Here is a 24,644-nt window from a genome sequence, read left to right on the forward strand (position 1 = left end):
TTTGACTCCCAGGGAACATTTGTCAATGTCTAGAGATATTTTTGGTTGTTACAACTGGGAGGGCATCTAGTTGATAAAGGCCAGGAATGTTTCTAAACATCCTCCAGTGCACAAGACATTCTCATAACAAACAATTTTCCGGTCCCAAATGTCAAGACTCTTCAGGCTGAGAAACCCTGAGTTAGGGAGATGAGCTACATACATTAGAAGTTTTGATTTTAGTGGGATGAATTGAGAGAGTAGCATTAACATATATACACTGCCATGTACAAAATACATAGCTAGTATGAAGCTTCTGTAAAGCACAGGGAGCTCATCTCAATGCTCTGTGATGACCCAGAGGGGTAGGATGGGTTGGGGGGTTGGAGGAAGGCTCAAGAGGGAGGAGATATAAGTATACACATAGCTGATGCACATTGTTGTAAAGCAGAAGGTAAGACAACATTGTAAAGCAATGATACTCCAATTAAAAAATTTTTAAACTGCAAAGCAAAACAAGATGAAAATATTAAAATAAGTTTTGTTTTTGATTCCAAGGTCTTAGATAATATAATTTAAATGAGTGACACATACAAGGTGATACAGATAAGAAAAAGATCATCCTAGAGTAAATTGATTATGGGAGGCTTCATGAAGGAAGTGGGGTCAAGATGAAGTGTTAGGTCACTCTTCTGCTCAACAGAGAGGAAAGTGTAAGGGCTCTGCTACCTCTCTTGACTTTCTCTCCTACAATTCTTCTTCTCATCCCTCCACCCCAGTCAACTGGGTTTTTGCATTTCCTTTAAGATATCAAGAAGGCTCTAGGTTCCTCCACCTCATTAGCCCTGATGGGCTGCAGTCCATGGGGTTACAAAGAGTTGGACACGACTGAGCAATTAATTATGCATGCACACATAGCAGTTTTCCTAGTTTTTAAAGGAATCTCCATACTGTTCTCCATAGAGGTTGTATCAGTTTGCATTCCCACCAACAATGTAAGAGGGTTCCCTTTTCTCCACACCCTCTCCAGCATTTATTGTTTGTAGACTTTTCGATGATGGCCATTCTGACCTGTGTGAAATAATACCTCATTGTGGTTTTGATTTGCATTTCTCTAATAAAGAGCAATGTTGAGCATTTCTTCATGTGTTTATTAGCCATCTGTATGTCTTCTTTGGAGAAATGTCTGTTTAGGTCTTCTGCCCTATTATACAGAGTGAAGTAAGTCAGAATGAGAAAGACAAATATAGGACATTTATATATATATATATATATATATATGGTATCCAGAAAGATGGTATCAATGATCTGACATACAGGGCAGCAAAGGAGACACAGATGTAAACAACAGACTTTTGGACTCAGTGGGATAAGGAAAGGGTGGGATGATTTGAAAGAATAGCATTGAAACATAGACATTACCATATGTAAAACAGATAGCCAGTGGGAGTTTGATGTATGACACAGGACACCCAAGTGGGGAGGAAGGTGGGAGGTGGTTCAGGATGGAGGGACACACGTATACCTATGGCCGATTCATGTTGATATATGACTAAAACCATCACAATATTGTAATTATCCTCCAATCAAAATAAATAAATAACTTTTTTAAAAAGATATCAAGAATGCTTCTCTCTCACAGAATCTATTTTTGCTGTTCCCTCCAATTTCAGTGTCTCTTCCCAAGAAGTCCACACACTCACTCCCTCACTTCTTGCAGGTCTCTGCTCTGTTCAATTTCTGAATAGAAAAAACCCTCCCTTAATCATATTGTATTAATACACATTAACTCCTGGCCCCTCTCCTCACTTTCCCCTTAATATGTTTTTTGGTCTCAAAGGCAAGGCTGCAACTGGTCTAGAGCAGACACTCAATAAATACATGTAGAATTAGTGAATTGGTTAAATATTAATAATGGTAGGGTTCTTCAGCCCAAGCAGTGAGAAGTTTGAGTAAAGGAGCCTGACTACTGTTATCTCCAATGGTCTAGAACAGTGCCTGCCTTTTAGTAGGGACTTCATAAATAGTGAATTAAGAATGATGAAATAGAGAGCCAAGGGAGATTAATATAATCAAGGCATGCTTATTTCTATCTTTGAAAATATTCTTGGACAATCACTACATTCTGTGTATACTGGCACATCTGGAGATATATAAATATATATAAATTCTGACTATTCTTCTCAGTGTTTTCACATTACATCCATTCCCTATACATTCCTTGTAGTTTAGAAATGCAGCTTCTGAAATTCTATATCCTGCCTGTATTTTAAGCCAGATATTGTATAAAACATAAGTATATTTTAAGAATTGTAAACTAAAGGCAGCCCTTCACAAGCCAGTTCTATAGTTTTCTGTCTCCATTTGCACTTAATCATAAATTCACCCAACCTGCACTCAGTGAGCCACTACAACTATGTGAACGCTAACAGCAAGAGCAGCTAATGTTTACAGAGGATTTTCTGCACCAGGAACTGTCCTAAAGGCTGTGCATACTTTATCCAGTTTTGTTCATACTACCAAAAGCCCGGGCTTCTCAGGTGGCACTAGTGGTAAAGAACCTGCCTGCCAATGCAGGAAACGTTAGAGACATGGGTTCAATCCCTGGGTCAGGAAGATCCCCTGGAGGAGGGTATGGCAACCCACTCCAGTATTCTTGCCTGAGAAGCCCAAGGGCAGAGGAGTCTGGCGGGCTACAGCCCACAGGCTGGCAAAGAGTAGGACACGACTAAAGTAACTGAACACTCATGCAAGCAATATACGTGAACGTGATAACATGGGTCTCCTGTGTACATGCGTGCTAAGTTGCTTCAGTCCTGTCCGACTCTTTGTGACCCTATAGGCAAGAACACCGGAGAAGGCAATGGCACCCCACTCCACTACTCTTGCCTGGAAAATCCCATAGACGGAGGAGGCTGGTAGGCTGCAGTCCATGGGGTCGCCAAGAGTGGGACACGACTGAGAGACTTCACTTTCACTTTTCACTTTCATGCATTGGAGAAGGAAATGGCAACCCACTCCAGTGTTCTTGCCCGGAGAATCCCAGGGACAGCAGAGCCTGGTGGGCTGCCGTCTATGGGGTCGCACAGAGTCGGACACGACTAAAGCGACTTAGCAGCAGCAGCAGGCAAGAATACTGGAGTGGGTTACCATGCCCTCTTCCAGGGGATCTTCCCGAGCCGGGGGTCGAACCCTCGTCTCTTACGTCTCCTGCATTGGCAGGCGTGTTCTTTACCACTAGCGCCACCTGGGAAGCCCCCATTTACTGTCTGTCGCTGGCCCAAGGGGACTTCCCTGGTGGCTCAGATGGTAAAGATTCTGCCACAGCACCACCCCCCCCCCCAACCCCTGAGCTTGGACTACTTGGTTCTGGCTTCCAGCCAGGTTCTCTTCACCATAGCGTCTCGGCACCCTCCCTACTAGAAGAGTCACGAGGGCTCCTCCCCCTCCGCCCCCACCTCTGGGTACTTTGCTTTGGAAACCATGGCGACCAGCGCTTTTCCCGCTTCCCAATCCGGGCATCCCAGCCGGCTCTAAGTTAGAGAACCCGCCGCGCAACCACGTGTGTTACTGCCTAGTAATAGTTCCTGGGATACAGAAGCCCGCCTGGCGAGGGGCAGGGCCAGAGAGCCGAAGCACACACGCGTAAAGTCTTTGTAGCTTCGCGACGGGGCGGAGCCTTACCAGCCCCCTGGGGCCGAGTAACGTTTAATGCTCGCGCGCGCGGTTTTTTTATTCTTTTAGCTTCGGACCCGGCAAGCTGACCTTTAGAAGCGAAGAGGGTACGCAGTCACCCCGCAATGTCTGAATCGGGTCAGCCTCAGGCTGGCCCATCCCAGGCTGGGGTCGATATGCCGAACCCTGAGAGAAATCAGACTGGGGTCCCGGGAGGTGTGATCCGAAAGGTCAGTGCCTTAGGGCGCCAGTCCTGGATCCAAAAGGTTCTTGAGCAAGTAATAGACTCACCTCGCCAGTGGGTCACCCCATCGGAGGTGGTTCCTGTCGCAGTTTTGGCCGTCCAGAGATACCTGTTAGAGGATGAGCCACGCGACGTGGAACCTAAACCTCCGCTTTACTGCTTTGATGTGACAATCTCGGACGGGGTGTACCAGGAAAAGTGCTACCTGGACCCCAGCCTGAATTCTCTCGTATATAAAAATATTCTCAAAGTTGGCATAGAAATGAGAATTTCCAGAGTCTCGTGCATTTACAACGAGAAAAGAGTAGGCCAGGGAATCTTGTGCATAGATAACGTTCTCTGTGGGGAGTTGCTGGAATCTGTTTCTCTAGAAACTCCCTTCAGAAATAGTGCGCACCGAGAGGTCCCCGAGAGACCTTTAAGAGGCGGAAAAAGTCATTACTTGCCCCTGTGGAATAACGAAGATCCGTATGGAGATATCTGGCTAAACAATAAGCAGCCAGAGGAGCACAATTTTAACAGTAAGTAATTGAAGGGAACGCCGGAGGGGTTAAAAAATAGTTTTTAGGAATTCGCTTTAATGGAAAAGGAAACGAAGGTGTTTGGTTCTTGTTAATTATAAGCCAGGAGTGGTAAGTGACAAGCTTTGCAGGATGACGGAGAGACTGTCGCTTAATGAAATTTGCATAGCTTGTGTCTTGGGTTGATTGTAAAAAAAGGGTCATTTCGGCAAGTGTCTCGCATGCGGTTTAAATTTAATCTGACAGACGTAGTCTCGTTGCAGTCAGTGTTCCTCATGTGTTTGTTATATGTTTGACGGAGTGAAATTCATTTTAGTTCTATTCCCATTCCAGTCGTGGAAGTAGTACTTTCTGTGTTGGTTGGGAAGATTTGAATTCGGGATAAAAGTTGTAAAAATTTGGGATTTGCCTTTTTTTGATTCAAAAAAGGATGTTCTGTGATTTATTCCTTAGTTTACATTTAATGAAATGCCATTTTTATACCGTTAACTGTAGCAGTTACGTAAATACTGTTTTTGGAATGTGTGATTTTTGTGGAAAAGCTTGAAATTCTCATTTTTGTGTTTATTACTTACCACGAACAAAACTAATCTAAGTTCAGTTTCATAAGAAGGAAGTTAACCTGATAATGCTGGCTCCTTAGTCATCAGCCACTGCTCTAAAATACATTTTTATCTATAAGAGATGGAAATGAGCAGAATTATAGGTATGTAGGTATATGGTAAGGGGAAGAAATAAAGTGCAAAAAATAAAGGCGAAAGTACTGGAGCGAGAAAGATAATTTTCTGCATTTAACTGCTTTTCAGGTTTTTTTTCTAAACACTGCAGTAGTAATGCTATGATGTGTAACAGCAACAGACTTGAAAGTGAAAAGATAATTGGGACAAAAATATGCAATTAAAGTAATATCCAGTTATAAGAAAGAGAAGATGGCTGTAGAAATGTGTAGCTAAGGATGATTTAAAAAACTTAAACTTTAAAAACAAGATACTCATTTCAGGGATGAAATAATGGAATGACTTTTTTTTTAATCTCAAACATGGAATAAGGCAGTAGTACATTACTACTCGGTTGAATATTATTTTTAGAATTGAATGTACAAATGAAAAATTGGTGCTCTAGAAGAACTGAGAATAATAATTTGTAAAAAGTTATTTCTCTGATTATGAAAGTAATATCTATTCATTATTTAAACCATATTTTTATTGCAAAAGTCAAGGTCCATGTGCTAAAAAATCCAAACTTTAAAAGTGCTCAGGGCTGGTGCACTGGGATGACCCAGAGGGATGGGATGGGGAGGGAAGCGGGAGGGGGGTTCAGGATGGGGAACACATGTAAATCCATGGCTGATTCATGTCAATGTATGGCAAAAACCACTACAATATTGTAAAGTAATTAGCCTCCAACTAATAAAAATAAAGGGAAAAAAATTTTTAATTAAAAAAATAAAAAATTTCGAGAAAGTTAAAAAAAAAAAAACTATATTGTATTAAAACTGTAAGACCCAAGTACAGTAAAGTGCTAATGACAAATCTAGAAGTATTGGTGTTCTTTCGGGTTTGTTGTATGTTTGAAGTTTTTAATAATAAAATGTTTGGATGGAGTAAAAGACCCTTCTTACCTCCTCTTATGGCTTCAACTTTCCACTCAAAATTGGGGAAAATGATTATATTACATTTTATGATTTGTTATTTCTACTTCTCTCAAGTGTCTTTAACATACATCTTTTTATACACTTTTCTATAGTGGGGGTGTACCATAATTTATATAATCATGCCCATTTTATTTTTTATTTATTTTTTTTTTTAGTTCTACCACTTTATTGCTACCAACCCATTTCCCTCCACCCTTGTGCACACATGCTCAGTCATGTAATCCCATGGACTTCAGCCCGCCAGGCTCCTCTGTCCATGGACTTTTCCAGGCAAGAATACTGGAGTGGGTTGCCATTTCCTTCTCCAATAATCATGCCCATTTTAATGGGTAATTTATAGTTTTAGGCAGTTATTAGTTTTTCAGTTTTAGATCCAGTGCTGAACCTCATTAGGATATGCCTGTGTTTGTTTACTATGTTCAAGTATTTCTGTTAAATGGATGGCTTCCTAGCCGTGAAATTACTGGGTTAAAGAGTATTTGAATTTTTAAATGAATATTGACAAAGTGGTTTCTGAAAAGGTGGGTTCTTGCCTGGAGAATCCCAGGGATGGGGGAGCCTGGTGGGCTGCCATCTATGGGGTCGCACAGAGTCGGACACGACTGAGCGACTAACACAATCTTTAAACATCCAAACTTTATCCTGCTGCAGGGACTTTGTCCCTGCTTTTTCCTCTTTTTGGAAAGTTCCTGCCCATCCTCAGGTTTCAACTCAAAACATTTAAAAAGGGTTATTTAAATATGTATTCCCCCCAAAAAATATGTATTCCCTCCCCTTTTATTGTTATTATGTATGTGAGTCGCTCAGTCATGTCCAACTCTTTTGCAACCCCATGGGGTATAGCCTGCCAGTCTCTTGTCCATGGGATTCTCCAGGCAAGAATACTGGGGTCGGTAGCCATTTCCTTCTCCAGGGGATCTTCCTGACCCAGGGATCGAACCCTGGTATTCTGCAATGCAGGCGGACTCTTTACCGTCTGAGCCACCAGGGAAAGTAAAGAGTCCACCTGCAACGCGGGAGATGCAAGAGATCTGGATTCAATGTCTGGTTCGGGAAGATCCCCTGGAGAAGGAAGTGGTTACTGACTCCAATAATCTTGCTTGGAGAATCCCATAGACAGAGGAACCTGGAGGGCTACAGTCCACGGCATCACAAAGAGTGGGACACGACTGAGCGACTAACACCTTATTGTTATTACATCACTGTAACAGAATTGATAACACTCAGAAATTATTTTGTTTTCTTTCTCCTCCCTCTAATTTATAAGATCCTTGGGGGTAAGCACTCGTGTTTTTGTTTTGTTTTGTTTTTTTCTCACTGCTGTGGTCTATTTTTCTTATAGCCAGGAAAATGTGTGGCACATAGTAGGCAGTTGAGAAGTGTTCACTGAATAAAGGAATGAATGAAATAGATTACATTCATAGGTTTTCTGATGTTGAACCACTACTGTTTCTACTTGGTCATGCTTGTTATTGTTATATCTTTATATATTCAAGTGAATTTGATCCATAAGTTTTGTTATATTTTAGGAAAGTACTATTTCAGATCAATTTTGATATATAATTAATATTAGTCTAATAGAATGAGTTAGGAAGCTTGCCTGTTTTTTCTGTGCTTAGAGAAATAACGTGTTCATTGAAGGTTTGGTGGAATTTACCCCTAAAACTACTTGAACCTGGGACCTTGGGTGAGCACTGGGAGTTGGGAAAATGATTCCTTTTCAATTTTTGAGAAAGTAGTAAAACCAGTAATGCTTCTTTTGAGTGCATTTTTGAGAGTTGATATTTCACTAGAATCTCATTTCACCTAAATCTCAAAGTTGTACATAATCTACATGCTTTAATCTCTATCTTGTCAGTTATATCCCCTGATATGTTCCTAATGTTCAAGTCTTCACCCTTTTTTGTGATCAGCCTTGCCAGAGGTTTGTCTACTTTCTTGTTATTCAAAAATAAGACTTTTAGCTTTACTAATTAAAAGTCTGTATCAGGGAGATGTTTCTACTTTATTTGTACTGTCCTCTTTAATTATTTTTATGTCTTTTGTTCATTTTTTATTTTTATTTTTGGTACTTCCTTCTAGAGTTAAATGCTTGGTTTATTTATTCCCTTCTTTATTTCTTCCAAAAGCTTTAACAGTTCTGAAATTTCACAGTTACTGTTTTGTCTGTATACCCCAGGTTTTGAAGTATAGAGCTTTTATTATTACTTGTTACTCATATTTTCTGATTTTAAATTTGAGTTTCTGTTTACCCTGAAAAGTTTGTAAAAAGTTTACTTATTAGCTATGCAGTTCCTTGTTATACCAGGTTTTAAAATTTTTAATTAAAACATTCCATATCCTTATTTTAAAATCTATTTTATATGCCCATTTCTTTGAGAAGAATATTACTTCTCTTTATGAAGGTGATTTTGTTCCTTTCTGCTTATATTTCTAAAAGTTTTAGGTTTAGATGTTTCCATAATACGTAAAGTTTCATAACTTGAGTATATCTTGGTGGATTTTACTCTTTAACAGTATAGGATTTCTCTTAGTCCATTTTTGCCTCAAATCATATTTTTTTTCCTCAAATCATATTTTGTCTAATAGTACTGTTTACCACTTCCATGGTCTTTTAGTTAGCATTTAGAGCCATGATTCTCAAACCTAAGTGGGCATCCACATCACCTCAAAGTGAAAGTGAAAGGTGCTCAGTCGTGTCTGACTCTTTGCAACCCTATGGACTATGAAATTCTTCAGGCCAGAATACTGGAGTGGGTAGCTTTTCCCGTCTCCAGGGGATGTTCTCAACCCAGGGATCGAACCCAGGTCTCCCGCTTTACAAGAGGATTCTTTACCAGCTGAACCACAAGGGAAGGCCAAGAATACTGGAGTGGGTAGCCTATCCCTTCTCCAGCAGATCTTCCCACTGCAGAACCCGGGTCTCCTGCATTGCAGGCGGATTCTTTACCAATGAGCTATGAGGGAAGCCATGTGACCTCAGAAATTCAGATTGCTGGATCCTGCCACCAGTTTATGATTCTCAGTACATCTGCCCTAGAATTTACATTTCTAACACATTGATTCTGCTGGTGCAAAGGCCACACTTTGATAACCACTGGCTTAGTGTATATTTCTTTGCTCATCACTTTATTTCCATTTTTTAAAAAATGGATTTTGCTATACATTCACATGAATCAGCCATGGGTGTACATGTGTTCCCCATCCTGACCCTTCCTACCGCCTCCCTCCCATCCCATCTCAGGGTCATCCCCCTGCACCAGCCCTGAGCACCCTGCCTCATGCATCACCCCTGGACTGGTGATCTATTTCACATATGATAATATACATGTTTCAGTGCTATTCTCTCAAATCATCCTTGTTTTAGGTTTCTCTGTATAGCTAAGATTTTTCTTTTTTACCCAAACAAATTCTTTTTCTTTCAAGAGATGAAGTTAATCAAGTTAAATTTTATGTAGTTAATGATGGTTGTACCTATTCTTGCAGTCCTACTTTATTATATGCCATGCATTATTTTTTTAACTATTTGAAAACTTTTTTATCCTAGTGATGTAGGAGTAATGTATTTTTATTCTCTTCAATGTTTTAGCATAATTATTTGAACTAGCATTTTATGTCAATCTCCAGAATTATTTAGAGTTTATAATATTCTCCTGAACAAGATGTTTAGGACTCTACTTAATCATGATGCATTTTGGCATACTGCTACATTGGATTTAAAAGTACTTGATTAAAAAAATAAATAAAGAAATAAAAATAAAAGTATTTGATTTAGGATTTTTGCCATCATAAATGTTTTGGAATTTTAGTTCTCTTTATTACATTTGTTACAATTTTTAAGATTTATCTAAGTTTATCAAATGAATTGGTACAATTTTTATATTTACTGTGCTCTAAAACAACTGAAGAGAAAGCTATTCTTTAAAAATTGTTAACCATGTGAATCTGGTGCAGTTTGGAAGGTCATTATTAGGAACTTTTTTATTTTCTTCCATGGTTATTGATCTGTTCCAGTGTTCTTCTGTTCTTTAGGGCAACGATATTGGTAATTCATATGTTCTAGAAGATTGTCAATTTCACTGCTGTTTTCATGTTTAGTGCTATATAATCATATAATCTTTAAAATGATTTTCTCTGTGTTTATAGGTGATCACATTCTGGGTGTTATCTTTTTGTTTGCTTTCTTCCTGATTGCACTTATAAGGTTTTACCTTTTTATTAATTTTTCCAGGGAATTGGACTTACCAATCATACTGTTTTCTAATTCATTATTTTCGGTTTTTATCTTTATTCCTCTCTATATTCCTTAGATTTATTCTTTTGAAGCAGTTTTCAATGTAATAATAATAATAATATTAAGGTTTTATTTTCTTTTTTTAAACTCTTTCTTCTGAAGTATAGAGTGGAGTTTTCCAGAGGCTGCATGTCAAGGACATTGAAACAGACTGAATAAATGCCAAAGAAAATATGATTTATCCAGCTGTATTCTTTTAAGCTAGATACTGAAGAGATCTGCAAAAATGTAAAACAATGCCACTCTTCCCACTACATTTTTGGTTTTGAACAATGTAGTCATTTTTCAAAAATACATCTTTCTACTATGTATAACAGATTTATTGTTTTTGTTTTAAAGGAATTGATAAATATTTTTATTTCTTAGCTTTACTACATAATATGGTAAGTATTGGTAAATATTACCCACATAAACAGAAGCTTATTGAGGTCTTCAGTAATTTTTTAAGACTATAAGGGGGTCCTGCGACCACCAAGTTTGAGAAACACTATTGCATTGTTTGCTAATTTTTTATATTGAATATGTAGTTTATTATTTTCATTCTTTCTTTTGATAAAGAATCCACTTATTTCTATGAATTTACATGGATTCCCCATTGTCTTTGTATAACCTGTAATTTCTTTTTAGATTTGAGAGATATGTATATTCTATGAAGTTAATGAGGTTTTTTGTTGTTGTTGTTATTTTTATTATCTGGGAAAACATTCTCCAGGCAGATGTCTGATCATGGCTGTCTGGACTCAACTGTAGCAGAAATAGTAGCTCTTACAACTGTGGTTTTATAAAAGTGTGTAGCTTTTGAATTTATTCCACTTGTAAAGGAGGAGTATGTGCCTTCATTGGTCAAAAGTGTTCCACATACACTCTAGGTAATTCAGAAGTGAGCTACAATTTGTTTCACCATATTAAAAAGGAAATTACTTAATTGTGTCAGATCAAATACTAGTCTCTGTGATCCTGGACTAGTAATGTTTTGGGAGAATCTGGAGGGAAATTTATACAAGATACCTAATACTGAAAATGGGGGTGGGTATTAATGGTAGTCTTGTAATTATAAAAGGCCATTTAAACTCTTACTGAAAACAAATTACAAGAATACTTTTAATACCAAAGTTGAGTTGGTGATACATTATATAAATAAAAATGGAAGTGGAGGATGCCTTAGAGAAATGAATGAAATGTTTGAACAAATACAAGTTCAGGTTTTAAAAGCTGGGACTGTAGGCTATGAGAGCAAAATGTGGAAAAAAATGCAGATGGAATCCCTCTTAGCCCAAGGAAGAATAAAATTAGAAATACAAATTAATCTTTTAAAGATGATGAATAGCTTTTAAACAGTTTTGGCACTTACCAACAGGCTTGGAGATTAAAACATTTCCAAATAAATTGTATGGCATATAAAAATGTAATAAGTGCCATTGGTATGTAGAAAAATAAAATAGGATGGAGATAAGTAAGGGGATCAGTTTTCTACAGGGGGGTTAGAGCTAGCATCACTAAGAAAGTGACCTTTGAGCAAAACTTGAAGGAGAAAATGTCATTCAGATGTCTAAGAGAAAGACATTCCAGACCCAGGGAACAGCAAGTGCAAAGGTACAGACAGAACCATGTCTGGAATGTTTGGGGAAAATTGAACTTACACATATGAGACTAAGGTGAGGGCAATAAAGAAATATATCATGAAAATTCTATAAATTAAATGTGCAAGTGCTTAGTAGTGGGAAAATATTCCATGGTGTTGAGTTTTTTCTTAAGGAAGGTAAATTTTGATCCAAGTCTTCCAGGAAGTAACTACACAGTTTGACAAGATAGAGAGTATTATAGATGGACAATTCCAACTAAATGTGTTAGTTAACACAGGTATTTACCTATATTCCAGTCACATAGTAAATCATGGGTGTGTGTGTGTGTGTGTGTATTTAACCATTATTATTAAGGATACTGTTTATTGCTAAGTTTTGTATGTGAGAAGTATATAGACTGGCTTAGCTGGTGAGGAGTTGATTTGGGTCTGATCTGGCTACCATTTTTAACTAATAAAATAGAATTTTGAAATCACTATGACATATTTTTTCTTTTTTGTATTCTAGATACCAAAATAATTTCCCTTTCTCACCTTGAGATGACCTGGTCTAATAGAAAGAGTTTTCCTGCATTGCTTGTGAGAATCTTGCATAAATCAAAACTGCGATACTATGGAAAACCCAATAAAAAGATGATTGAGCCATACCAGGTATGAATAGTGATAAGATGTTATATGTTAATTTGTCAATCATAAATTATAACTTGCAGACCTGATATATTCATTAGGATAATTTATGTTTAAATAAAAAGTTAAAAGTTCAACTTAGTAATGTAAATAATGAACATAAGTATATATTTCAGGGTATTTTTCTGTGTAGTTTCTTACACAAAAAGGAATTATTTCTGTATTAGTGCTCTTTAGTTCCTTGATCTAGCTAGTCTCCTTCACACCTTTTTCTGTATCTTCAACATTTTCCTTTTTTACTGAGATTTCTATACCAGCATATAAATATTAGTAATAGTAATATATAGTCTGTGTGGGCATGCTCAGTTGCTTCAGTTGTGTCCGACTCTTTGCAACCCCATGGACTGTAGTCCTCTGTCCATGAAATTTTCCCAGTAAGAATACTGGAATGGGTTGTCATGCCTTCCTCCAGGAGATCTTCTTGACCCAGGGATCAAACCCGTGTCGCCTGCATCTCCTACACTGCAGGCAGATTCTTTACCACTGAGCCATCATGGAAGCCCAGATACATAGTCTAGTCTTCCATTTTAAAAAAGGAAAAAAAAATCGTTGACATCAGGACGCCTGTATTCTCTCTCTCCTTCAGGCAAGCTCCTTGAAGTAGTAGTCTACACTAGTTCTTTTCACTGTCTTTCCTCCTGTTTACTTATCAACACAATTAATTGGGCTCTTTTCTTCAGCTGGTCACTCACTATGGAGACCTTAATTGTCAAATCTGACACTTTTCTGTTATCTTGACTCTGTGCATATGATGCTGATTTCTGTCCCATTTTTTTTAAACTTAACATTTTACTGTATTTCCATGTTATCAAAAATTATTTTGAGTGCTTTGCTAAGCTTTTGTAATAAAAGTTATACATACTTCTAGGGAATTTGCAAAGTGTATAAAGATATATAAAGCTGATAAATAATATCAACCCAAATCCTACCACTCAGTGAGAATCACTGTTAATATTAGTGTGTTTTATTTCCCTGTTTTGTATGTATAGATCATATATATATATATATATGTATGTATCTCTCATATACGCACATGTCTGTGATAGCATATGTATGTCATATATACCACATCTATGTGTATATGTATTCCTATCATGTATTTGTTGTCGTTTAGTTACCAAATCATGTCCAAATCTTTGCGATCCCATGAACTATGGCCTGCCAGGCTCCTCGGTCCATGGGATTTCCTAGGCAAGAATACTGGAGTGTGTTGCCATTTCCTTCACCAGGGGATATTCACGACCCAGGGATCAAACCCGTGTCTCCTGTATTGGCAGGTAGATTCTTTATCGCTGAGCCTCTAGGGAAGTCCCCTATCATATATTGCGTATAACTATGTCATATATCATAGTAAATTTTCTTACAAAATAGGAATCATAGTATATATAATATTTTGTATCATTTAACATTTTCTTAAGTATTTTCTCACATTACTAAAAGTTCTTCATTCATAACTTTTCATCATTACAGAGTCTCTCATATTACATCATAAATTACTCAGTGGATCTCCTATAATTTTGCTTCCTCATTCTTTTTTTTTCCTCATTCTTAAAAAATAAAGTTTGAAAAAAAAAATTTGAACACCATGTAGGTAAAAGTAACAAATATGCATTTATTAAGTAAAATATGCTTTTACTCTTTTTTTTTTTCCTAGACCTTTTTGGAAGTTGCTGACAGCTCAGGCACAGTGTCCGTGATTATGTGGAATACCCTGTGTCCTGAGTGGTACAAAAGTCTGCATGTTGGTTTAGTTCTTCTGCTTCAAGATTATTCTGTTAAAAAGAGTTATCCATTCAGGATGCAGCCTCTTCCTGTGGATCCACAGATCAAACTAATTTCTACAATGGGTTAAGTATTCAGTGACTTTGTTATTTTATCAGTATTTTGTTTGTATAAATTTGCAAAGTACCATATCAAATTCAAGAGACCTTAAAAGTTACTGAAGCTGTTAGAATCTGACAAACCTTTAAATTCTTTTATCCATAAAAAAATTTGAGCAATCACTTAATAAGTATATTTATTCATTTGTTAAGGAGAAGCATCTGAGATATTTATTACTGATTAATGAATGAGTGCCACTTTGGATTTACTTATTTTTCTTTTCTTTCATTTTTTTGTATTAAAATATTAAATTAGTGACTTGAATATAGGTTTTGTTACTTCAAGGTGCCATTTCAAAGGGCTTTTGTCAACATTCTATTTTGAAATAATTTCAAACTTACACAGAAGTTGAAAGAATAGTATAAAGAACTCCTGTATACCCTTCACACAGATTCAGCACTTGGAAACATTTACTTTATCATTTTTCCACTATAGATAGATAGATCTCACCTCTGAACCATTTGAGTGTAAGTGGCAGCCATCATATATACATATCCCTTTACCTCTAAACACTTCGGTGATGTTTTACTCTCTATTTCCTCAGAACAAGAACATTCTATTACACAGTCACCATATAGTTGTCAAAACTAGGAAATTTAAAGTTGATATAATAATGTTATATAACTTATGATCAGTATTCAAATGTTGCCAATTATTGTAATCTTGAAAGGACTCTTCCTAATTAGTATTGAAATCACAGTATTGATATCTTGGCATCATCCTTACTATTTGGGGAACATTAGAATTAATATATTAAGTGATTGCTCAAGGTGTAGATATGACTTCTTTGAATTTCCATTTTTCAAAATTGTAGAACACATCAGTCAACAGTTTTAAGCACTGTTTTTGGTTTGTCATAGTTTTATACTGGACTTGCATTTCTAAGTATTCTGAACTCCCTAGCTGACCTATTAAGATTAATTACGTAAAGAATGTTCAGATAATGTAGCCCTTGTTCACTGTTTACTGAAACATATATTTAGGACAATTTCATACGATTCTGTATTGTTGTCTACCAGCTATTGATGGTAGACATCAATCTGGCTGGGTGAACAAGGTATTAATTAATTTGGTATGACTAGTCCATTATCACATTACTCTTTATCATAGGAGAAGATAAACTGATTGCTGTTGAGATTTAATTAAGAAAATGTAGTGAAAGTTGGCAAGAGGAAGCTAATTCTAAACGTGTATTATTGTGTCTGCCAATTTATAAATTCTTTCCCACAACCATGCATCTCCAGGTGACAAAATTGCTTTTGAGTAAAAATTGAGACTTTCTTTGTCAATAGCACATAAGGTAAGTGACTTTGTTGATGTCATATAATGGATCACTGGCATAGTGAAAATCGAAACCTAGTTCTCCTCATACTTAACCTAATGTTCTTTTTACTAAATACAGTGTTTTCTGATATAAAGAAAATTAACTTCAGTCACAGTTTCTATGTAGCTGTGGACAAATCTAGAAATGAGTCTGTACTAATAGCTGCTTCTAAACCTTATAAACATATGGAAAGTGGGACAATAGACAGCATGTGGTCAGTAGATAAATAGTTGTTAAAACATAGCAGTGAAAGTGAATTGAGCTATATGCTACCTCTGCTACATAGAATTATAGGGCCAGATTTTCATAATATAAACTCTCTTTTTAAGATATGCTGCTGCTGCTGCCAAGTCACTTCAGTTGTGTCCAACTCTGTGTGACCCCATAGACGGCAGCCCACCAGGCGAAGCTATTTATATTTTTAAGTGAATAATTACAAATACAGAAATCATTTTTAAAATGAGAGCCTTAATGAGAATATGTTTAAAATGCACCTTTTAGTCTTTAGAACAGTTTTACTTATTAGTGTTAGCATCAATCTCTTATCCCACACCTTTTTAATAAGTAATGGGACTTTTTCCCTCTTCATCAAGTGTCAGTGAGCTATTTATAAATAGCTGAATAGTAAATATTATAGGATGTATAAACAGTATAGTCTCTTTCACAGCAACTCAGCTCTGTCTTTATTGAGTGAAAGCAACCAAAGATAATATGTCAATGGATGGGCATAGCTGTGTTACAGTAAAACTTTTATTTGCAAAACACAGGCAGCCGTCTACAAGCCATAGTTTGCCTAGTGTTCGTGTATAAGTGGATCTCAATACTACTGATACATTAGTATCATTTGGGGAGCTTTAAAGAACCATGACCACCGCACTCAGAGATTTTGAATTATTAATAATTATTCTGAGGAGGGGACCACACATTGATGTGTCTCTGAAACTCCTCAGGTGGATTCTAATGTACAGTCAGGGTTGAAAACTATTGATCTATGATCTTTAAAAATCTCAGTGTGATTAATCATCTTTTAAAGGGAAAACAAAGCTCTGTAAAGTGTGCTAGGCACAGGGGACACAAAAATAAGTAATACAGAATTCTACCCTTAGAATTAATCTAACACATAAATAGCCTGTGGACACAGCAGGGGAAGGAGAGGGTAGGACGAATTAAGAGAGTAGCATTGAAACATATACATTACTCTGTGTAAAAAAGATAGCTAGTGGGAAGCTGCTGTATAGTACAGGGAGCTCAACCAGGTCCTCTGTGATGACCTAAGGAGTGGGGAGGAGGCTTGGGAAGGAGGGGATATATGTATACTTATAGCTGATTCATGTTGTTGTACAGCAGAAACCAACACAACAATTATCCTCCAATTTAAAAAAATAATTAGTCTAACAGGGTAACAGATATGTAGGATGAACAAATTACATTAACATGAAAGACTGCAGACAGTAAACGGTAAGAAAAAAAGGATGAATGGAAGGGGAGAGGAAATGAACAGAAATGTAGTCGAGGAAAGAATGAATGGTCTGGAGAGTAAGAGAATGGGTTGAATTGGAGAAAACGTAAGTAAGGATTAGGAATAAGAACAGGGTAGTTTAAATGTTATGAGAGAATACATGAGAAAGAGTATGCAATGAAGGCCAGTTTGGTCCGTACAGAAATAAGGATCTATGGTAACTATCACTGCCTTCTAGGTGTTGATGTTGGAACACAAACTGTTGGGGTAATTTAGCTTGGTTTATTTTTTCATGCTTACACATATAGTTATAAGTTATAGAAACTAATGTAATTTTAAAGAAACTAAATGGAAGCTTATGAAGATGAAAATTCTGTTGTAAAAAAAAGGACATATTATTTGCTGGCAGTGTATGATTTTTGTATATTGCCTTTTTGTTTATTCTTCTGTCCTGTCTTATACAAAATAGTGTTCAGTTGACATACACAAATAATAAACCTTTTAAAGTCTTGAGATTTTCAGACTGTATTACATAATACATATTGAGGTAATAACGTTAAGTGTTTTTGGTTTGGGGTGAAGGAGATTTTTAATTCATTTGAAATCCTAGCATTTTAGAGCTGGGAGGGACCTTGAGTATAACTGAGTAACTATGGCTATGAAAGTGCTTTGTAAAATGCAAACTATTTTCTAGGTGCAAGGTAATACCATGTAATACAAACTTTCTTCACTCATATATGAAAAAGTAAAGGAGAATTTTGTAGTCACATGTTTAGTAATAGGCAAAATGAGAAAGCAGTCATCTTCATCCTGGTTTAATCTTTGTTTGCTACATAGCAAATCCTTAGAAAAATATTGACATTAAAGAAATAAGAAACCCAGATAGTTCTATAACTACTAAAGTGAATCAGAGGTTTAAAATAATCACACACACACCCACCACCCACCCACCAGGCAGGTATCATTTTATAGGCAAATTATAGCAAACATTCAAGGAATGTATCATTCCAAATTTCCAGAGAATAAAGTAAGAAGGTATACTCTCTGACTTATTCTTTGCTACCAATATAACCTTGATAATCAAAACCAAGTAAGAATTTTATGAATGAGGAAAACTAAAGGCTACCTTCAGCTATGAACATATATACAGATATACAAAATTGAAGGTTAGCAAACTGAATTCAGTTATATGTAAAAAAAATGATTACACATTGTGACTAAATTATATTGTTTTCCAGCAATGCAAAGTTGATTTTACTTAGAAAAACAGACAAGTGTCACTACCACATTAATAGATTAAAAAAGGTTGTCCTAGTAGAGTCATAAAAGTCATTTGCTCAAATTTTACACACATTCATAAATTTTAAAAAGAAAATAGCAAGAAAAGGAACTTTCCATAACTGATAAAGGATGTTTGCAAAGCCAAATGAAAACAAACACAACTCTTAAGGGGAAAATTTAGAAACACTCCAAAATTTTTTTTGGGGGGGCATGCCTTGTGTCATACCAGATCTTAGTTCCCCAACCAGGGATTGAACCCGAGCCCTCTGTAGCAGAAGGGCAGAGTCTTAATGACTGGACTACTAGGGAAGTCCTGAAACACTCCTTTTTAAAATGAGGACCACTTACCATTACACGCGAGTCAGGATGGCTGCTACCCAAAAGTCTACAAGCAATAAATGCTGGAGAGGGTGTGGAGAAAAGGGAACCCTCTTACACTGTTGGTGGGAATGCAAACTAGTACAGCCGCTATGGAGAACAGTGTGGAGATTTCTTAAAAAACTGGAAATAGAACTGCCATATGACCCAGCAATCCCACTTCTGGGCATACACACCGAGGAAACCAGATCTGAAAGAGACACGTGCACCCCAGTGTTCATCACAGCACTGTTTATAATAGCCAGGACATGGAAGCAACCTAGATGCCCCATCAGCAGACGAATGGATAAGGAAGCTGTGGTACATATACACCATGGAATATTACTCAGCCATTAAAAAGAATTCATTTGAATCAGTTCTAATGAGATGGATGAAACTGGAGCCCATTATACAGCGTGAAGTAAGCCAGAAAGACAAGGACCAATACAGTATACTAACACATATATATGGAATTTAGAAAGATGGTAACGATAACCGTATATGCAAAACAGAAAAAGAGACACAGATGTACAGAACAGACTTTTGGACTCTGAGGGAGAAGGTGGGGGTGGGATGTTTCGAGAGAACAGCATCGAAACATGTATATTATCAAGGGTGAAACAGATCTCCAGCCCAGGTTGGATGCATGAGACAAGTGCTCGGGCCTGGTGCACTGGGAAGACCCAGAGGGATCAGGTGGAGAGGGAGGAGGGAGAGGGTATCGGGATGGGGAATACATGTAAATCCATGGCTGATTCGTGTCAATGTATGGCAAAAACCACTACAATATTGTAAAGTAATTAGCCTCCAACTAATAAAAATAAATGGAAAAAAAAATGAGGACCACTGGTGGTCTCTTACTACTATTTCTGTTTAATGTTATACAGGCTGCCCTTGCCAATGTGGGGATGTGTGAGTGCCTGTGTGCTCAGTTGTGTCTTGATTCTTTGGGACCCCAAGGACTCTAGCCCACTAGGCTTCTCTGTCCTTGGAATTCTCCAGTCAAGAATACTGGAGTGGGTTGCCATTTCCTCCTCCAGGGGATCTTCCCAACCCAGGGATCAAACCCACATTGGCAGGTCGGTTCTTTACCACTGCACCACCTAGTGAGAAGGTAAAATCCATGAAAAGCATAAGAGCTTTTTATTGAGGTATAGTTGATGTATTGGCCTCCTGGGTAGCTCAGATGATAAAGAATCTGCCTGCAATGCAGTAGACCCCCATTTGTTTCCTGGGTTGGGAAGTTCCCCTGGAGAAGGGTTAGGCTACCCACTCCAGTATTCTTGGGCTTCCCTGGTAGCTCAGATGGTAAAGAATCCTGCAATGCAGCAGACTTTGGTTCGATCCCTGGGTTGGGAAGGTCCCCTGGAGGAAGGCATGGCAACCCACTCCAGTATTCTTGCCTGGAGAATCCCATGGACAGAGGAGCCTGGCTGGCTACAGTCCATGGAGTTGCAAAGAGTCGAACACAACTGAGCAACTAGGCACAGCACAACACAGTTGCTGTATTGCTGTACAATATGTTAGTTTCAGGTGTCCTACATAGTGATTTGATATTTGCATACATTACGAAATGATCACCATAAGTCTAGTGACCACCTGTCCCCAAAGAAAGTTGTTATAATGTTTTTATAAAGTTATTATAACTTCTTATTTTGTATATTACATCCCTTTGGCTTACTTATTTTATGATATAACTGAAAGTTTGTACCTCTTAATTTCCATCACCTATTTCATCCCCCACCCCCTGGCAACAGCTGATTTATTCTATGTATCTGTGAGTCTGTTTTTGTTTCATTTTGTTTGTTGAATTTATTTTAAGATTCCACATATATGTGAGACCATATGGTATTTATATTTCTCTATCTGGCTTATTTCACGTAGCATAATATCCTCTAGATCCATCCATGTTTCAAGTAGCAAGAGATTTCATTACTTTTGATGGCTGAGTAATATTCCACTGTGTGTGTGTGTACACACACACCCCACATCTTCTTTATCCATTAGTCTGTCAATGGACATTTAGCTTGCTTCCATATCTTGGCTATTGTAAATGACACAGTGAACACTGATGTGCATATACCTTTTTGAATTAGTGTTTTTGTTTTCTTCAGGTAAATAGCCAGAAGTAAAATTGCTGGGTCATATGGTAGTTCTGTTTTGAACTTTTTGAGGAACCTCTATATTGTTTTCTATAGAGGCTGCATCAATTTACAATCCCAACAGTGCACAAAGGTACCTTTTCCTTTACATACCTGCCAACATGTATTATTTGTTGTCTTTTTTGATGATAGCCATTCTAACAGGTGTGTGGTGGTATCTCATGGTTTTGATTTGCAGTTTCCTAATGATTAGTGATGGAGAAGGCAATGGCACCCCACTCCAGTACTCTTGCCTGGAAAATCCCATGGACCGAGGGGCCTAGTAGGCTGCAGTCCATGGGGTTGCTAAGAGTCAGACACGACTGAGCAACTTCATTTTCACTTTTCACTTTCTTGCATTGGAGAAGGAAATGGCAACCCACTCCAGTGTTCTTGCCTGGAGAATCCCAGGGATGGGGGAGCCTGGTGGGCTGCCGTCTATGGGGTCGCATAGAGTCAGACATGATTGAAGTGACTTAGCAGCAACAGCAGCAGCAATGATTAGTGATGTTGTGCATCTTTTCATGTCCATTGGTCATCTTTGTGTTGTCTGAGAAAAATAAATGTCTATTCAGGTCCTCTTCCCAGCTTTTAATATAGTTTTTTTTTCTTTGATATTTGTATAAGTTCTTTGTCTATTTTGGATATTAACCCCTTATTGAATTATCATTTGTAAATACATTCTCCCATTCAATGGGCTCTCTTTTCATTTTGTTGATAGTTTCCTTTGCTTTGCAAAAGTTTGACATGGTCACATTTGTTTATTTTTGTTTTCATTTCCCTTGCCTGAGGAGATAGATCCAAAAATATATGCTAAGACCAATGTCAGAGAGCATACTGCCTCTGTTTTCTTTTTAGAAGTTTTAGGGTTTCAGGTCTTACATTTAAGTCTTTAATCCATTTTGAGTTTTATTTTTGTACATGGTGTGAGAAAGTAGTCCAGTTTGATTCTTTTGCATATAGCTATCCAGTATTCCCAATGTCATTTATTGAAGAGGCTGTTTTTCCCCATTGTATATTCTTGCTTCCTTTGTCATGGATTAATTGACCATATAAGCATGGATCACCAGGGCTATATGCTTAGGGGTGCCTCCTATGTGGGTTGTGTGAGCCTCCTATTGTGAATGACTACTATGGGTGTGCTGGTAGGCAGGGCAGCTCCTGGCCTGGTTGGCTGCCAGACCCTATCTTGTGTGGAGGCTGCTGCCCACTGGAAGGTGGGAGCCAGTCCCTGGGCAAGGGATGGGATTGTCGAGTGGGTCCATGGCTAGTGCCAGCCTGCTGGTGGGTGGGCCTGGGTTGCTGCAGGATCAGCTACTTGGTATGGAGGTGTTCCAGGACTGGTGCTGACCAGCTGGTGGGTGGGTAAGCCAGAGACTTCTGCCACAGGGCAAAGCCCCAGTCACACCTGACCCACAGACTCAGCTGTGGAACTTCAAGGATGCAGCAGAGAATGGGGGAGAGGCTGCCCTGGCAAGGTTTCTTTCACCTAAAGGACACCTTCACTTCTCTTGTCTGTGTCATCCCTAACTTTCACTCTTGAGAAAACACTAACTATTGGAGGATCAGAAAGAGGGCATCTGGTGTATTGAGACACCCATTAGCATTTTGATAAGTCCCCCAAGGTGCACCTCGAGATCTCTTGATGTTTTCTATTTGAGGAACTGATGCAGTTCCAGTTCAGGGGTTTCTCCCTGTAGACAGGGCACCCAGTTTGTAAGGCACTGTTTTGCACAAACATCACAGGCTTAGTGGGACTTGGAAGTCACATTTGGGGCATTCTTGCCATTTGGTTTTTTTAATTTCTGGGCATCTCTTTGCCATATGCCTTTTTTGGGTAACTTCCTGCTGGCGTGATTTGGTTTGGTTTGTTTGCTTTGAGTGCACAGATATTTTGTAGTAATTGCTTCCTCTAAGGTGCCACCTCTAAGTCCCCTAGGAAAAATCCTAAGTGATTGGTAGACCTATCGTTATGATCCAATGAGGAGAAAACAAAAACTTGACAAAACTTTAACAAAGTTTTCTAGGGGGAAACTTGCATTTCTGTCTTGGAGATGTAAATGTTCTATCTGATCTTCCTAGGACAATCTGTGTTTGTGTGTTTGTTCTGTATGTGTTTTGAAAACTCTGACATTTTGGACAAAGGTCACAGGTCTAATGGAACTGGGAAGCCATGTTAATGTGACTCTCTGGCTGGCTAGGTTTTGGTTTATTCTGGTTACTTTGGTAACGCACAGACACCTGATACTAACTGCTTCCTCTAAGGCTTCCTCTATGTTTTCTTGTTTCTTTCTCCTCAAACCCTCTGCGAACAGGCAAGTGGCTGTGGAAGCAACTGAGGAACTCTGGCCAGGGTTACTCTGGTGTGTTCCAAAGGCCCCGCAGCCCACTGTGCCACAGTATCTGCCACCCAAGCTAGTGAAGGCTCTCGTTTCTTTCTGCCTTAAGTTGAGAACCAGGCCAATTAATATTGTGCAAGCACAGGTCAGGCACTTTTAAAAGCCATTAGGGTGCCTGCTGCTTGAAGACTCCCTTGACAGGATAAGGTGGATCACGGAATGGACCAGGCTACTAGGGTATCCACCCCCAACAAGACAACTTCCGTGCAATGCCAGACACATCTGGTTCAAGCCTAACACTGAGCCCACTTTTCCCTGGCCACTGCCTTCCTGGCAAGACTATGAGGTGGATACCTCAGCCTATCTTTCCTATTACCTTCACCTCTTTCCCCCTTGGTCCAGATTGATTTACAAGAGGCTAAGTGTTGCCTCTGAGCCTTCCCAAGAGGCCTTCTTCCCTAAGCTAGAAAAGGAAAAGTAAAACTTTCCAACATAGGTAAATTGGTATGTCAGTCCTTCAATTTCACTGAGGTAGCCACACAATTCTTTTTTTAAAAAGAGAAATACAAAACTATCCTTGTTTTACAAATGTAATCTTTACAGGACCATAAGGGTGGCTCCAAAATTAATCCAAAACCCACCAATCCTTTTACCACTTCCCAAATCTTCCATGTTTATCTTAAGAGGCTTGTAAATATTTTCAAAAAGGGGAAACAAAGTCATCCTAGGAAGACTTGCCTGTATCTTTGAGATGGAAGTGTCCTATCTGGTCTTCTCAGGACCATTCATCTCTGCTGTCTTTTAAAATGCAAATTTTAGAGGGGGTAAACTAGAAGTTGGCTTGTCTAAGATAAATAGAAATCCTAAATGCTTTTTCTGCAAATATTTAGCCATCTAGCCAAGTGAATTTGACTTGTTTCATCTGTCAGAAACCCAATTTTAATGCAACTTCTTTTGTACACTGATGGGTTTTACATTGCTGAACCTGACTCAGGACTGAAATCTTGAAATAAGAACTGAGGTCTCTGTGTGTGTGTATGTGTCTTTGACTTTGGATAATATTGCCTTGGTTGATTTGTAAAAGAGCTCTATTTAATTGACTTAAATAAAAGTGTTTACAAACCAAACAATTGAAAATACAAAAGGAATTAAGCTAAGTGAGTTTCAGGCTTACATGAGCTGGGAAATATTTAGAATCAAATTAATATCTGAAATTAATGCTTGTT

At 38.0% G+C, this 24,644-nt stretch overlaps 1 protein-coding gene across 2 annotated transcripts in view; it reads left to right on the forward strand.

The window, feature by feature from the left end:
• Positions 1–3,667: 3,667 nt before the first annotated feature.
• The window catches only part of RADX (RPA1 related single stranded DNA binding protein, X-linked), a 75,944-nt gene continuing 54,967 nt past the window's right edge, over positions 3,668–24,644 (forward strand). For both annotated transcript variants that reach the window (XM_043459082.1, XM_043459084.1), the window contains exons 1-3: positions 3,668–4,419; positions 12,458–12,600; positions 14,291–14,483. In XM_043459082.1, the coding sequence (XP_043315017.1) occupies positions 3,780–4,419; positions 12,458–12,600; positions 14,291–14,483 (976 nt within the window). In that variant the 5' untranslated portion in view covers positions 3,668–3,779. The remainder of the gene's footprint in view (positions 4,420–12,457; positions 12,601–14,290; positions 14,484–24,644) is intronic.

Source organism: Cervus canadensis, chromosome X, assembly GCF_019320065.1.
Source record: "Cervus canadensis isolate Bull #8, Minnesota chromosome X, ASM1932006v1, whole genome shotgun sequence".
Classification (NCBI taxonomy): Eukaryota; Metazoa; Chordata; class Mammalia; order Artiodactyla; family Cervidae; genus Cervus; species Cervus canadensis.